The 16,600-nt window shown below is 38.2% G+C and overlaps 1 protein-coding gene across 5 annotated transcripts; it reads left to right on the top strand.

Annotated features, from left to right (window-relative positions):
* The first annotated feature begins 4,005 nt into the window (after window positions 1-4,005).
* On the top strand, window positions 4,006-12,374 carry TAC1 (tachykinin precursor 1). Of its 5 annotated transcripts, none has more exons than XM_033088516.1 (7): window positions 4,025-4,250; window positions 4,675-4,806; window positions 5,873-5,969; window positions 6,448-6,492; window positions 6,983-7,006; window positions 8,550-8,603; window positions 11,771-12,374. In XM_033088516.1, the coding sequence occupies exons 1-7, from the start codon at window positions 4,122-4,124 to the stop codon at window positions 11,818-11,820; spliced, it is 531 nt and encodes a 176-aa protein (XP_032944407.1). In that variant the 5' UTR covers window positions 4,025-4,121; the 3' UTR covers window positions 11,821-12,374. The 5 variants fall into 5 exon arrangements, with proteins under 5 accessions (XP_032944408.1, XP_032944411.1, XP_032944407.1 ...); XM_033088521.1 differs by lacking the exon at window positions 4,025-4,250 and adding an exon at window positions 4,280-4,428; XM_033088517.1 differs by lacking the exon at window positions 6,448-6,492 and having other exon boundaries at window positions 4,006-4,250; window positions 11,771-12,369.
* Window positions 12,375-16,600: the final 4,226 nt, after the last annotated feature.

The following is a 16,600-nucleotide window of genomic DNA, read 5'->3' as shown; positions in this document are numbered from 1 at the left end:
ATCACGTGAAGAAACATTTTTCACTTTTTTTTTGTTTTTCTACTGCTAAAGTCAAACAAAATATAAATATCTTTCATTAAAAATATTTTTGATGGTCTCATCCTGTTTTCATAATTTTTACTTATCTGTCTACTGTTCTATTCTTCTAACCATATAATATGCATGGAAAGATATTCACAATGATGTTCTCTTAATGCTAAGGATGGCAATTTCTGAATTTGCAATAATGAAAAAGAAATACATTATTGTACTTTTCTGCATTGCTTTGTTTTTCTATAAAGATTGTATCTTATTTTACAAAAACAATCAGGTGACTATTTTCCCATTAAAAAATTATAAGCAGTATATCAAGATGTTAACAGTGGTTTGTTCTGGCTTATGAGAAAATGGATAATATTAATTTTTTTCTTTGTAATTTTCTGCAGTTTTTTTAATTTACAAACATAAAAAATGATTTATTAACTATTTACTTTTTCACCATTTTACTTCTCATGCATATGTATTTTATTAATATATTTTTTCATAAATTTGATGTTCTGGGAAATAAAACAAATAAAGAGTATAAATATCCCAAATAATAAATAAAATACAAATAAAGAGTATAAATATTCCAAAGAAAACCATAAAGAATATAAATGTTCCAAACCCGCAATGTTCAAGGACAAAGCGTGTCAGTAAAGGCATGATCAGACTAGGAGCACTAAGTTAGCAATTAACGAATGACATGGAAAAAGTGAGAAAAGTATTCTTTAACCAATTTTATCTCATTATTATTTATTACTCAAGTATATGAAACACCCTGTGTTTTGTGTACTGTGGCATATTTACAACGTATGGCACCTGACTAGAATTATACACCTGGTGACATTGAGCTAACAGGGAAGAAATAGCCATCTTTATTGTTACCTTATAAACCACATCAGCAACTGAGAAACAACAAAAAAAAAATTAATCTAAAATACCCCACTTTACGTGTGGAATTTTAGAGTGTGGAGAGGGATATGAACATATATTTGCTTATGTCAAAATAAAAATAACAACAATAACAATAACAATAATAATAGAAGGATAAACTAAAAAACTGAAAAGAAATGCTACTAGAAGGAAGAGGTTGGAGGGACAGAAATTAAAGCTACACTTCTCTGAATGCATTATGTTTTGAATATTTGAGTTTGGAACTATGTATTTTTACATAATGTTCAATTTAAAAAGCAGTCCCTAAAACTCAAAATCAAAATGATCAAATGAACCTATGTGTTTAAGAGTTAGTAGCATAACTATACAGAGAAGAACTTTTAAAGTGACTTTAAAATATAGTAAATGGACTGAACATACCTAGTGTGATATAGCCTAAAGATAAAGACATGCAAATAAAAACTATTAATCTGTTTCTAATAATCATATTGTTGATCATGTTGGCATTATGCATTGGGATAAAGCTAATGAGTAATTATGTTGACGTCACTGGGAGCTGGAATTTTTTTGGCAGGATAGAATAGATGCAAAACAGAAGAGGTTAAGGAAAGAGACTATGGTATCCTGATTTGCAGAGGAAGTGTCAATATACAGTTATGATTTTACACACAAACATTTCCAGTTCTATTCATTGAAAAGGTCTTGAAACAATGAAGTACTCAGTAGTAATATGCATCCACAATGCCCAGATTATAATCTCTAATTATCATTTCTACAAAGGAAATGAGAGTGCCTTAAATGCAAATTGCAGGTCTGAGAAAGAAAATACACAACTTAAACCTGGCATATCTTGTCTCACCAAAAAACAAGACAGCCATTAAAGCCTATTCAAGACACATCAGAAGTCTCAGGAACCAATGTGAAATGTCACCCACGGTCCAAGAAACTGGATAACTTGAGCATCAGTTAGAAGAAGGCCTGCTTCTATCCTTCTTTAAAGGATTGAAATACTTCACATGTTTAATTCCATGAGGTCATAATCATCCTAAAAGTTTTGGAAAAAACGTCCATGCTTGAATGTTTTAATTTACCAACTCATTTTTAAAATTGGTCAAAGGAAGTAATCAAGCACTTATCCCGTCTTTCTTATATTTATAATGTCTTGGAGTAATTAAATAGTTGTTGAGAGAAAATGTTTCTCTTTATATGGAAGAAATAGTCCAGCTAACCAATAAAGAATGAATGATAAAATCAGAATAACACTATTTTGAAAGTACTAATGAACTAATAGATCTAGAAAATGATCATTAAAGACTGCTAACATCTCAAAAGAAGAAACAACCAGTTATCATGTGTTTCCTAACAACACGTGCAAAGCAGCTTTGTCAGAAAAACCAAACCTACAGGGGATCAAGCTTCTAGATACAACTACCAATTAACAGGAAACAGGACAGAGGAACAAGTTAAAAGAAACCATTAGGAGGCAAGCAGTAAACTCCAGAATGTAGTACACTTTATTGATTACTTTTATCCATAAACTATGGCTTCTGGGAGATTTTAGAGATATACGAACCAAGTGCAGGGTATGATTTCAACTAGTAAACTGTATGGGGTAGGGATTTCTGAAACAAGAGGAATATTTGAACATTGACTGGATATATAATATTGTAACGAATTATTTTGTGTTGTTTTAGGTGGAATAATGGCATGGTTCTGTTTTTATTTTTAAAATCTCTACCATTATATAAATATACAGGCATGCTGAAATATGTACAGTTGAAATGTCTGAGATTTGCTTCAAAATAATCTGAGTGGAAGTGAAATAGGAAGGATTTCTAGATAAAATTTGCAAATTGTTTCAAGTGGATGATTCTCTCTACTTTTGTATATTTAATATAATAATTTTCCATATAAAAACTTATAAAAACAAAAAATAGAATGCCTCTGGTTGTGAGGCTAGGCCTAAAGAAATGAGAGACACATGGGAATTTCAAAATGCAGGGTTATGTAAGAAAGAACATATATTAGAGGAAAAAATTACTGGTTTATATGGGTTGCGAAAATTATTTATTTTATGCATTACACTAAATACATCGGAGTTAGCTGCAAAATATAGTACTTACTGAGTAAAGAGGAGAAAACATCTCCACCAAGAAACATCATTTAATTCATTTAGAGATGAAAGAAATGTGTCTGCAAGGCAAACCATGGGCTCATGGAAAGCTGTGATTTCTGTACAGATATTATTAGGCTAATAGTTTCGTATTGTTAATGACCACGCAATTAGCATCTTCACTACACTTGTTTTCAGATATAGGAGAAATCTATGAATGATCTTTACAGTCGTTTAGCGACACCCGGTAAGTATCTGGTACCATCTTGCCGGTTTCTTAATCTTCAGCAAGAAAGGGTAGGAGAGAAGAAGCTGAATATCCTCTTTCCCCCTGCTTCTGGATGTGGCAAGGAATAGGACTTAGCTATTTTGGAACAAAAGATATCCTAGAATGGCACTGAAATAAAAGTTCTACCTGCAGTATCACGTTTAAATTCCCCTTTCTCCAAAACCTGCATCCATCCTCTGAAATACTTTGGTGACTAAAAATCCTTTTGTAATGCTGAAGATATTCGGGTATTCCAGCTGATATGGGAGAAGGATGTTCTGCCCATGGAAGGAGGCTGTATCTCAGAAACACGTAAGACAGTCTGCAGATGGAAACAGAAGGTGGAAAAAATGCCTTCCACCCCTCCTCCCCCATTTGAAGTGCTCCTACTTTCTTAGCACGATTTCCGACGACAAGATCTTAATACCTGAAGTTATTTGCCCATCCTTAGAAGTGCAACTTATCCTGACGTCTCAAGGGACGGAAAAGTTGCCGAAGTCCGAGGAATGAGTCACTTTGCTCAATTTTGATGAGTAATCTCAAGTGTCAAGGAACACCGTTTGGAAGAAGGAGAGGGGAGGGGGCGTCAGATCTGCAGACGGAAGAAGACTGGCCCCTGGGGATTGGATGGCGAGATCTCGATTTTCCTAAAATTGCGTCATTTCGAACCCAATTGGGTCCAGATATTATGGGCACCGACCGGTTACCGTCTCGGAAACTCTCAATCAGACGCAAGCGAAAGGAGGCGGCTAATTAAATATTGAGCAGAAAAATCTCGTGGGGAGCGAGTCACGTGGGTCTAGAGGCTCGTGGAGTCTCAGATAAATGCAGCACCTCACTAGGCCGGCAGAAAGCGCGCTGCGACCTCCTCCTCCATCGCCACAGCGACCCAGTGTGGAGCGCCCCGCGTGCGCTCAGACCAGCCAGAGCAACCCAGCGGGCTCGGCCGCAGCAGTAAGTGCCCGAGCCCTGCCGGGGGGCGCGCCGCGCCGCGCGTCGCTCCGAAGTGGCGGCTGACAAAGCTGCATGGGCCAGCTGGGGCGAGAAACAGTGGGGGTGCAGCAGGGAGACAGGTATTCCAAATGCCTCTGTGCCTCTTTGTCTTCCATCTGCGGAGACTCCTGGCTTGAAGGTGTGGATTGGTGGGTCGGGGGCAGGGGGAGTTGGGATCTAGGGAGAAGGGGATTCGAGAAGCTTTGGGGCATGGTTATCTTTCCTAAAGGATACAGGCGGGACTTCAGCCCTTAGACTTTTTATCTTGGTTCAATTGCCCTTAGTTCTGTTGTGGGACCGACAATTTTGCTGCTCCAACTCTTGGATAGCCACCCCCGATGCATGTATTTTTCTCTCCTCGATCTCTTCTCCCCACTCTGACCAGAAATCCAACATGAAAACCCTTGTGGCTTTGGCAGTCGTTCTTCTTGTGTCCACTCAACTGTGTGCAGAAGAAATCGGAGCCAGTGATGATCTTAATTATTGGTCGGACTGGTCTGACAGCGACCAGATCAAGGTGAGCCCTGGTCCCAAGCTGGCCCATGTCCTTTTTCCTGGGCTTGGGACCTGTCACTTCCCCCCACCCCTAGTTAGCCTGGTGGGCACTACGACCGCGACCACAGGCAGTGGGGGCACACGGGGGGGGGGGATGTAAAGGAAGCTACTCCCTGGGACCCGCACGAGATTTTGTGCCCACCTTCCAAGTTTCTTCCCGAGGGCTGCGGGTCGGGTCTCCGGAACTCACTGAAGCAATGATGCCCTTCCTGATGAGCCCGGGGTCCTCACAAGGCTGGAAACCTCAAAAGGTTTCATCCCCAGGTAACAGGGATTTCGGGGAACTCCAGTCCAGCTGCAAGGACCTGGCGTTTGGAAACGCTGAGCCGGGGTAAAGGAACGCACCCCGGACATAGGCAGAAGCGGGGACGAGGGGCGAGCTGCTGGGGACTTAAATGAACGGAGGTGGATGGGAAGCTAACGTGCTGCCGTGGCGTTTACTTTACGGACCTGAACACGTAGCTGCCAGTTTTTCTTTACATGGCTCGCAGGTTCTTGGTACAAGGGAGCGCGCCTCGCTGGAACGTCGCTCTGTGCGGGTCACTTGTAAAGCTTTGTCACCCTTTCCCACTCATCCCCGACAGACACACCACACCTGTGTGCATTTAGAGTGGCGAGGCGTCTCCAAAGCCGGCGCCAGAGCAAGACAAAGTCTGGTGGCTGCGCTGCAGATGACGGAGGGGACCCGGGCTGGGAAGAAAGAGTGGAAAGTGTACAGGGCTCAAAGACACCGAGCCTCCTGCAAACTCGCAAGGGTTTAGGGGAGGCAGTGAGCTGCACAGGAGTTCCGCTGGGAGGGGTGGAGGCAGGGGGCGCCCTGTCCTGGACCCCCCTCGGCCGGGCGTGGGTAAGCCAAGCCTCCTCTCGCCTGCCTGTGGAGCCAGCTTCCCTGTCCTGGCCCCACCGGACCCCAGTGCGGGCCGCCGAGGTTCGCCCAGGGCTGGAGCGCACCACGGTAATGACTCAGGTTTCCGGGAGCCTCGTGCCGGTTGCCTACACGCCCATTTGTTCGCACGTCTGTCCCCCAGGAGGAGCTGCCTGAGCCCTTTGAGCATCTTCTGCAGAGAATCGCCCGGAGACCCAAGCCTCAGCAGTTCTTCGGATTAATGGGCAAACGGGATGCTGGTGAGATGGGCAGCCATCCCTCTCTTTATCTCTCCCGGCAATCCGCCGGGTCTGCCCACTCATTCTCAGGGCACTCACTCTCTCTGGCTCTTTGACTAGAGATTTCTAGCCTAAAAGGGGTGAAATTCCCCCTCCCCACCCACCCCTGGGGCGGCGCTTGCCCTCACCTCACTGTCACACGCACATGCCCGCGGAGGGAGGGAGACATCTGTTTCATATGCCTCACAGTGTTGTAACCAAACCACCAAGAACAGGAACCAACCTTAGCTCCCTGGACTAAAGGTCCAAACTGACCAAGCAGGAGCCTCAGGGAGTAGTAGTCTGATTAGTCTAAGTGCATGTGGAAGCTGATTATAGACGATTGGGGTTAGAAGAGACTTAGCTGCCCCTTGTCTAGTGATAGAAATATTCACTTTCTTTGAATTCATGTACCATCAGTGGGACCTGTGAACAGTTAATGTCAATTGTCTCTTGTCAGATTCCTCAATTGAAAAACAAGTGGCCCTGTTAAAGGCTCTTTATGGTAAACATTTCTATAAATCTTTATTTTACTATTGTGAATACATATGTAGGAAAGTGAAAATGTCTTTTATAGGCTGAAATACAGATTCTTGACTAAGTTTGTTTAATAAAAAGATGGATTTGGGTATCTCTCCCTCTCTCTCCTGAGTGTCTAATTCGTAGCCATCCTTGAAGATGTGTTTCTTATAGGAAAACAGAGGAGGTATGGCCTAGTTGTTAGCAGGCCTCAGGAGACTCATACTCCTGGATTTGAATCTGTGACCTATAGAAAGCACTTAAAAATATTGTGTTGTTTGTTAAAATATTTTGCTTTATTATCGATAATTTGGTGAACATTTATGGCTCTGTTATATTTCTCAGGATAGTACAAGAATGGGCAATGTTCCATATTTTAAAAATCAACTTATTTTATATTTCTCTTTAAAAGACATAATGTAGCCTCTTTAAAACAAATCTATTGCATTTGCTCATTTTATCTTTCTTTCTTCTAGGACATGGCCAGATCTCTCATAAAAGTAAGTTCAAAATTATTTGCACATTTATCAAACACAAATGTAAAAGATTGAATTCCACTTTATATAACACCTGATCTTATTTCCTGCTTCAACTTGGGACTTAATATTTTAAATTAAGACAATATAAGAATGGAGGAACTCATGTTTATATCCAGAACATGACTGTTTAAAGCTCTGTTATTTAGACATATCATACTTAACAAAATAATACATTATGTTAAAAAGCTTTTAACTCCCAGGTAAACTGCTGCTGAATTTCTGACTCACAGAAACTATGAGATAATAAATATTTGTTATTGTTTTAAGCTGCTATAAAAAAAAATCCTTTAACGCCTATAAATTGCTAGTTTAGAGAAGAATTTCAATCCTAGGAGTATAAATCCACCACACATTCTCCCCCACCTGTGACAACCACCAGTTCCACTGCAAATATATATATATATATACACACACATATATATATTTATATGAATCTTCCAACTCAGTTGAGTATGCTGGATGCCATGATGACTTGACTTATTAAGGTAATTCAGCAGCCAATTAAGAGGCTCCACTGAATGTCTCAGTAGAGAATCCTTATTAAAAGTAGATAGATAGAAATGCAGTTTTTCGATTCCATAACTGAATGGGAAACCTCAATCTATCAAAGCACAGTGAAGCATTTCTTAGGGTAGTGAAGATGGCAAAATTGTGACATTTGATGGTCGTTAGATCCCAGTTTCCCAGTTAATGGAACCAAGTTGACAGAAAGTCTCAGAGCTCCATCCTAATTGTATTGTCGACTTTCTTACCCTGACTTAGATTTTGGTTCACTGGGTGGCAGAGTAGGCCACAGTAAGATTGTCAATACAGTGTAAACCAAAATACATTCTCCCACTGGAGTTAAAATATAACCTTTTCCAAAGGCTTCAACCTTGAATATAAATCAATCATATTTGCTTTCTAAGGATTTGACTTTCTAGGGAATTATATATAGCAAAATCCTGTGTAATGAAAAAGAAATGCACTCTATTAATGTCAAAACTAACACACTTTTCCAAAAGGAGAAGTATTTAAAGTCCAATAAAATAGAAATCATGACCTTTCAGAAGTTTATAATTATCAGATGCAGGGATCAGACTTAACTAAGGTTTCGTTCCTGAGAAATACAACATTCTCAGTAACATGAGGAAATAGGCTTGGATATTTCTCTGTCACACAAATGTGAAATTGACTCCCTAAAAAATCAAAGCTAGCTTAAATAGCAACAATATTTAAAACTTTATATATAAACAGATAAAATATAATATGAATAAAGGGTACTTGCTAATATTTAGATATAGAATTGAGGGAAATGCTTTCCTTGTATTGTTTTAGTGTCATTTGCAAGACTTATTAGGAATGAATCTTCATTTCTTTGGGCTCACCAAAACTTGAAATAGACATCAATTTATTATATGGGCACATATTTGGAAGCTTGCTTTTTTTTTTTTTTGTACTACTTATAACAGTTTATTTCCTCAAAGATATACATATTAAAATACCCCTAAATGTATTTTTCCAGGGCATAAAACAGATTCCTTTGTTGGACTAATGGGCAAAAGAGCTTTAAATTCTGGTATGTATAAAATCATGACTCAAAATAAACAGTATCTTAAATATACATGTATATTTTCTTTATAAGGCATAGTTATCAAAGTATTAAAAAAGGAATAATAAATATAAAATGAATATTTATGGTGAAAGAAATCTAATTGCTATAAGTAAATCCAAGAATAGATTTATACCTGATTAAGCTAATATCATCAAGCATCAATTTCTCTTTTCCAAACTGCCAGCCTTACCAGTGTCTGCACCATTTAATCATTAACTAACCTGAACCTTTGGGCTAGCTTAATACTCTTTCCCTTATAGCTGCTAACTAAGCCACATGTAACCTTACTGAACTGAGGAGGTAGGGGGACGTGGGAAATAAGACCGAATTTCACTTGATACCAAGGTCATTGGAAAGTTTTACAAGATCTTACATCTGGCAGTCTTCCAACACAAAAATAAAGAAATAATAAAAACAAAATAAATTCATTTATACAAATTGCTTGCTCTTCATGAAGTTATAAAAGCTCAAACTCTAAAACCCAATGGATGTTTGAGAATATGAGAGTAATATAGTCTATTCCAGTGCCTTCAAAAAGGAACATAATGAAATCATCCTAGAGGATTATATATAATCAGTCCTGGCTACAAAACCGTTAGAAGGAGGCCACAATTCTCAGAACCCATTTTGATTCTGAACAACTCTTTCGCTTGATATAATGGCTGAATGTTTCCTTTCTTCTCTTTTGTTTCTATTTCCTATGTAAATGCCACATACCTATATTTGAAAACTCATTCATCACACTATTTTCAAGGTTATATAACGCCTATATCATTTTCATCAAGACTGATTTTTTTAAGCATATTCAGGACTTATAGTCGTTAGTTTAGGTTCCTTAGGAAAGCTATTCAAATTCTCTTTATTTTACAATCAGTGAAAATGGAATGAAAATACTAATCATATAATTCATTAGAGAGTAATTAGCAGCTGTCTTACCCATTTAGAATAATGCAAATTTCTAGAAAATCTGTAACTAGATGTGCTCTCTTAATTCTTAATTATATGGAAAAGTCATGCAAAATGATGTATCCTAGTATTTATATTGGTTCTCTACCTTCCAAATTTAGACACTACATTTGTATTTCTTCATCAGTAATTTTGGGGCTGCTTAAGATTAAATCATAAAGACATTACCAGTCTGCCTAATAAAAAGCTTAAAATTGTTTTATTAATATATATTATCTCGTAGTTTTTGGAAATGGAATAGAAATTTAAACGATACTGGCTTTATTTGTATCAAAAGTATGCACTAGCCCTTAAATAATAGCTGGGGTTTTCTTGATAATCCTATTAGTCATCAATTCTCCATTTCCAGAATTGATACGAGTTTCAAATCATGCTTAACTTTACAAATACTGTGTAATACTATGCAATTTAGAACAGATTAAATACTCTTAAATGTCCTTAAAGTAGTAAATTATAAATAATAAATAGAATAACTATAATGAATCAGAATCAATTTATGACTAAATCTTTGCTCCACCATTTTGGTTAAGAAAATGTAAAAGGAAAAAAATGGGCAAAAACGGAATCCATACTCAGTCAGAGGTCTTTTTTATATATTAAGTTGAGGCAAAGTTACCACTGTCTTCTTTTACAGCCGTCTGATCCTTACCTTTTGGTGCTCATAGACCTCTTAAACAATCTGAAAAATCTAGAGACCTTCTTCCCAGAGAAACCCTCCTCCGCTCATACACACGAAAGTTTACAGAGAGTCTCAGAGGGTTCAAGGACACAGTAAGAAACTCTGCTTCCAGTTAAGAGGACATTAAGTACCAGATAAATCACTAATCGGTCTTTGGTTAGTTTACGTTAGCCTTCACCTCACTTCTCTGAAGAATAGAATCATGTTACCCAGCACCGGTCAGAAACTGCTCTTACGCTAGTCATCTCCTAATATAAACAAACCAGGGTTAGAAAGGAACTGTTTCCTTCTGTCAGAACTGTCCAGTTTGGGGCTTATACCACTCTACTTCAGAAGTGCACACGTGGTTGACATAGAAGCTCATTGTTAACTTTTATGTTAACATTTAGCTCATTATGAACTTTTCAGCTCATTGTTAACCTCACTTAAGGGATAGTTGGATGTTAAAGATCATCTGCTCCGTATTGAAAGGGAAGTGATGGCAATGAAAACTTGACCTATCTTCTTTCTCAACAAATCCTTCTCACTGAGAAAAGTGTTTAGAAGAGCACCTGTGGTTTCTACATGTCTTTCACTGTCTTTTCCAGTATTTCTATTTAAATCTAATATTTTACACGGGGCATACTGGATTTTTAAAAGTAATTTCACCATCACGTATATCTAAGTGTATAAAGTATTAATTAAAATGATGAAAAGCATACTTAGTATTTTGATCACAACCTTTTGTGGTTAGAGACCCCTTTGAAATTATATGTAATTAATATAATATAATATAATGTAATGTAATATAATATAATTTTGGCTCTTTTTTTTTTGGTCCAGATAGTCAAAGTACTTAAATTATTTGCTAGCTATATGTTAAGTATCTTTGGAAGCAGTAATTAACCTTTCATAGGACATTAGGGTGCTAGGAGGTAAGTTAAACTGTGTTGTATTTCGATGGCACAACTGCCCAACCTACAGACAATTAGGTTGTTCTTAGTCTCAGGCACAATCCATCATTGGGAGGTATCCACAAGACAGGAAGAGATCCTTACATAATTAGGTACTTCTATAACATGAATTAGCAAACTTTCTCTGTGAAGAGCCACATAGTAAATATTCCAGGTTTGTGAGCCATGCAGTCTCTGTAACAGCTACTCAAATCTGCCATTTTAATGCGAACGTAGCCTTAGACAAATAAAGTAGCCATAGTCTGCCACTGCTTGAGAAAGCTGCCGAGAATCAACATTGCAATATATTGTGGAAACACCAAGTTTATGACGGATGACCGAAGTCCCCAAGAATTCTGTGGTTAGGTCACTCCCAATCAGGATACAGACTGAGACAATTGGAAAACGGGAAAATAAAACTCTTAGAAATCTTTCAATGGAGGGATAAAGGTCATGATGAGTTTTAAATGAATTACTATATGCTTTGAACTTTATTTGTTTAATTCCCTCAGTGAATCCTCTTTAAAAATCCTTTCTCTTCTCTTTGTTCTCAGTGGCTTATGAAAGAAATGCAATGCAGAATTATGAAAGAAGACGTAAATAAACTCCCTAGTGTGTTATTTACTGACCTTCCTTTGTGTCAATGGCCAATGAAAGGTAAAAATGAGAAATGCACTCTGAGAAATAATTATTTATTTAATAATTGTTTTGAGTTGAAAACTCAAAAAGTGTTTATTTTTCATATTGTGCCAATATGTGTTGTAAAAGTGTGTTATAATTCTAATATGATGACCCCCCTCAGAAGTAGAACTCAGTGATAATTTCTCAACAAAGCACAGTGTTCAATGAAATTGTAAAAACCTGTCAATAATATAGTCTCTGAAGAAAGAAATCATTTTTGTTTCTTGGAAGTAGTCACGTCAGCTCCTGCTGAAGGAAAGGAAGCTCACAGACAGGCGTTTGCATCTCCATTTGTTTTCACGGTGAAAATGTACTGAGATTTGGTATCAAACTGTATTTGTATCCCTGCAGCATGTTTTATGTTCTGTGACTATATAGAGATGTTTTAAAAAGTTTTAATGTGATTTTAAGGTCTTCATTTCATTGTATAATGTGTTGTGATAGTTGACATTTTAAATAAAAGAAAAAATATCTTGAGAATTGGGGCTTATTCTTTCATTAACATTTATGTCAAATCAGCAACATTTCTTTTAGTAGATGAAATACACTGAAAGCTGTTTTGGCTGCTAAGTAGTGAAACATAAAGCTATTAAATTTCTCTTCCTTAAGTCAAATGACTAAAATGTAATCTCACACGCACACTTTTTTTTTTTTTTTTTTTTTTTTTTTTTTTTGGTCTCAGTCATTTCGCATGAGATCATTCATGGAGAAAACAATCACATTTTAGAATCCAAAGAGTTCAAGACTAAGTTCTGTTTACACATGCCTATGATTCCCTTTTATAAATAGGATAATAATCTAACTTAAAGATGCATTTCAGTCGTTATTTCCTTGTTGGACAAAACACCAGCACACTAACATTTCAGCCCTGCTTGGAGCTCAGGTATAAATGCACAGTCTGTGAGTCTCACTCGAATTAAGACAGCAAGCCAAACTCTCACAAAGGTCATCAGAAGATGATACAGAAAAATGGGGGGGGGCAGCTGATAATATGACATCACCCCCATAACAAAGACAAGAGCCCCTTTCCAGCATTTCTAAGGAGTGCCTGTGAACTGATAACACCCATAACACTGTCCAGCAGAAACATATGCATCGTAAATAAATACAGAGCAATCAGAGGAGGCTCTTAAATATATTTATTTAAGGGAAAAGATTGATAAATGTCATTGGAGCCGTTTTCTGATTGCATAGACAATGTGAAATATTGACAAGTAGTGGAACAACTCAGGACAAGCATTGTTCGGTAAAATAAAGCTCCATGAGTTTAGCCTGGACTGGACTTGATCAATATTAAAACCATTTGAGGGACAGGAGAGCTACAGCATATTTTAACCTTTCTATCTTTAAATAAATAATCTGTTTTTCAAAAACTCCAACAAGCTCATTTTTATTATTACACAATAAATTTAAATACTACAAATTGTATCATGATAAGTAAAATGAAGAAAATAAGATTCATCTAGAGCTCCACTCCCCAACAGTATTCTTAAACGTTCTATTTAACAATAACAATAATTGTAATATATAATAATCCTCATAATAATAGTTATCATTATACAGGCATGCACCACATAACAACACTTAGGGCAACGACAGGCTGCATAAACCATGGTGGTCCCATAAAATTATAATGAAGCTAAAAATTCCTATCTCCTAGTGACATCATAGCCATCATAATCTCGTACTGCACTGCGTTACTCCTGTGTTTGTGGTGATACTGGAGTAAACAAACCTGTGCTGCTCATCGTATAAAATTATAGCACATACCAGTATGTACAGTGCATCATACTTGATGATAATAAACAAGTACATGACTGTTATTTACTACACTATACTTTTTATCCTTATTTTAGAGTGTCTTTTTTCTACTTGTAAAGAAGTCAGTTTGCTGTAAAGCAGTCTGCCCTGTTATGCCACAGCAGCCTCATACAGCTCATGCTCACCACATCTCGTGATGCCATCATTTTGTCTTGTGCTTGATTTAATCTCATGCTGTCTTGTACAGTAAATGCTGTACAGGCTTGTAGCCTGGGGGCAATAGGTTTTACCATATAGCTGAGGTCTGTAGTCGGCTAGACCATCTAGGTTTGGGTAAGTGCCCTCTGCAGTTCTACAGTGTTCGCACAACCACAAAGCTGCCTAATGAAACATTTCTCAGAATGTATCCCCATCGTTAAGCGGCACACGACTACATAATATTTAATCACTCAGTGAGGGAAGAAGTTTATTATCATCCTCACCATCATTTTACAGATGAGCATATGAAGCTCAAGGAAATGTTGGGGTCATAGATTATAATATGAGGGGAATCAAGATTAGAAAAAAACATTAGAGGGAAATAGCAGAGCGAATTAATATCTAACACTGCGATTGATTAAGCAAACTGCATATTGATAACAAGGGAATATCATGCCGACATTTAAAACGACATGGTGTATTTAGTGCATTGGAACCACACATGTGGTATGTTGGACACAAGGCAACATATCTGCATTATACGTGCATAGATATTTCTGCACAGATGTTATCACAAGAAAGAACAATGTAATGGATGAGAGTGTGGGGTTCAGAGTCAAACTGCTCAGGTTTAAATCCCGGTTCCGTCACTTAATGGAGTGATGGTGGGTGAGTCCCTAACTTCCTTCTGCCTTGTTTTCCTCACCAGTAAACTTGGACAGTGATCGTACCACCACCATCACATACTACTGAACACAGTGGGGAGTATCCAGTGTGGAACTCAGCTGAGGGTTGTGGGACATGATGCCTATAAAGCTTTGAGTACAGCAAGTGTTTAGTGAATGTTACCTGTTGCCATTGTTAGCTACACTCCAAAATGCCAGTGAGAAAATCAGCACTATGTGTTAGCCACTAAAATGTTTTCTAATAGGCTCACTGAAGAAGCAGCAGCCTGGGGGTGGTTTTCAAATTGTTGCCACACACATTAAATGTAGGGCTTCGTTACAAATTGGGCAGCACTTTGTGCTGTTCATCTGTGCACTAGGTAGTCCCCACGGCCCCTTCCCTCTGTACGTCTCGATACATCTCTGCAGCAGGATCCCACAGTGCTATAAAGACCAGCATCAGTGAAACCTCTTCCGTTCCTGCTTCCCTCCGGGCCCAGAAACCCAGCAACAGCATGAGGAAGGAAAGGGAGAGAGACTTCAGCGTTAAGTTTCTACTCACGAAATCTTTACTCTTCTTTTCGCTCTGTGGCATGTTTCCTTTACCTAAAATAAATTTTCTTCACTTATATTCTATCCTCAACGTTTTATTCTGTTATGAAACAGCAAACAGATCAACCTATATCGTTAAGGTACCTGAATACTTTATTGCTTTGGGGTTTGGGTTTTGGTCAGGGTCCAGGGCAAAAGCAAATGACACTCAGACTGAGTAATTTGCAGAGGATTTAATAAAGAGATGAATTACAAAGGTGAATGTAAGGGGTAGAGAAGCGAGCAGTGGAATGTGGTTTTCTGAGCGACCACCCACAGGAGCCACACCTACCCCTACCTGAAGGATCAAGATGAGGAAGTCAGGTGTGAGGCATAGAAATGTCTAATCACTGTGATGTACACTGTAAATTAATATAGTATTGTATGTCAAATGTAATTGAAAAATATACTTAAAAAAAGGTTTTTTAACATTTTTGAAAATGAGGAAATAAGGGCCACCTGGCAGCTGTCGTCTTCAATAGGAGGGCAGAACTAACACAAGGTAATCAGGTATGTGTGGGGGGAGAGAGTGGGGATGCCAAGGAATCCCAACTCGCTCTCCTCCCACTGCTGATCTCCTGTAGGTGCCTCCCATTGGGCAAACCCACCAGGAAAACAGAGGGCTCAGAGCCCTTGGTAAGCAATGTGGGTGCTGCCCATATTGGTAAGCAGCACAGAAGGGCCCCAGAACAGGTGGGGAAAGCTGGTGGGTGCATTTGGAGGTGGAAACAAAAGATGCTCAATACACTATGTACTCCATTATTTTGAATCAAAAGGAAATGAATGAGCAAAAATTACAATTAAAAAAATGTATAAAGTAAAAATAAGAGCCATTCTCTGGACACCCAAAGCTATTCCCCAGGGATATAGCTTCATATGAACCCATTCAATAAACAAAAAGAATAATTTGAGTACATGCTGAAATCTCCCCTTTAATGCCAAGTCATTGTATACATTTTTAAAGTTATAGTTTAAGAGAAATTAATATGTACATTGGGATTTATAAAAAGCAGAGTAAGCTCTTTGGGTGGACCAGAAATTATGTGGATCCCTAAATAAGAAAGCACACCAGAATCCACAGCAGTAAGCCATGGACCTGGCAGGAAACATTGGGGCGGGGGTCTCAGAAGAAGGTGCGAACCCCAGAGTAAGGAAATGACGGCTACAAAACACAGACTTCTCATCAGCAACACTGGGTGCCAGGAGATAAGATAACAAAATCTAAAAATTACTAAGGAAGATAATATTTAGCCAAACTAGCTTTTAACAATGAGGATGAATTTGTGAAAGAAAAACCAACTAAAAGCTGTTAGCTTAAGCCTCTACTAAAATCATCGCAACAGGAGAACAGCTCAAGATAGTTGTTATGTGTGGGGGCAGATAACCTAAAGAATTTATATGCTAAATTGATGAAGGTCAAAGTTCCACTATATCCTGAAATGTTCACTGTTCAAATTCTCGGACGGTATGGGGAACTTAGGCGGCATT

Source organism: Rhinolophus ferrumequinum, chromosome 20, assembly GCF_004115265.2.
Source record: "Rhinolophus ferrumequinum isolate MPI-CBG mRhiFer1 chromosome 20, mRhiFer1_v1.p, whole genome shotgun sequence".
Lineage (NCBI taxonomy): Eukaryota > Metazoa > Chordata > Mammalia > Chiroptera > Rhinolophidae > Rhinolophus > Rhinolophus ferrumequinum.
The sequence above is the reverse complement of the archived record's forward strand: the minus strand, read 5'-3'. Positions and strand labels throughout refer to the sequence as shown.

What these genes read in the sequence shown, in the direction of transcription:
- TAC1 (XM_033088516.1), top strand. Translation starts at nt 4,122, where the DNA reads ATGCAGCACCTCACTAGGCCGGCAGAAAGCGCGCTGCGACCTCCTCCT. An exon ending in CAGCGGGCTCGGCCGCAGCA is followed by an intron (nt 4,251 to 4,674) that starts GTAAGTGCCCGA and finishes CACTCTGACCAG; the next exon opens with AAATCCAACATGAAAACCCT. An exon ending in CCTGTTAAAGGCTCTTTATG is followed by an intron (nt 6,493 to 6,982) that starts GTAAACATTTCT and finishes TCTTTCTTCTAG; the next exon opens with GACATGGCCAGATCTCTCAT.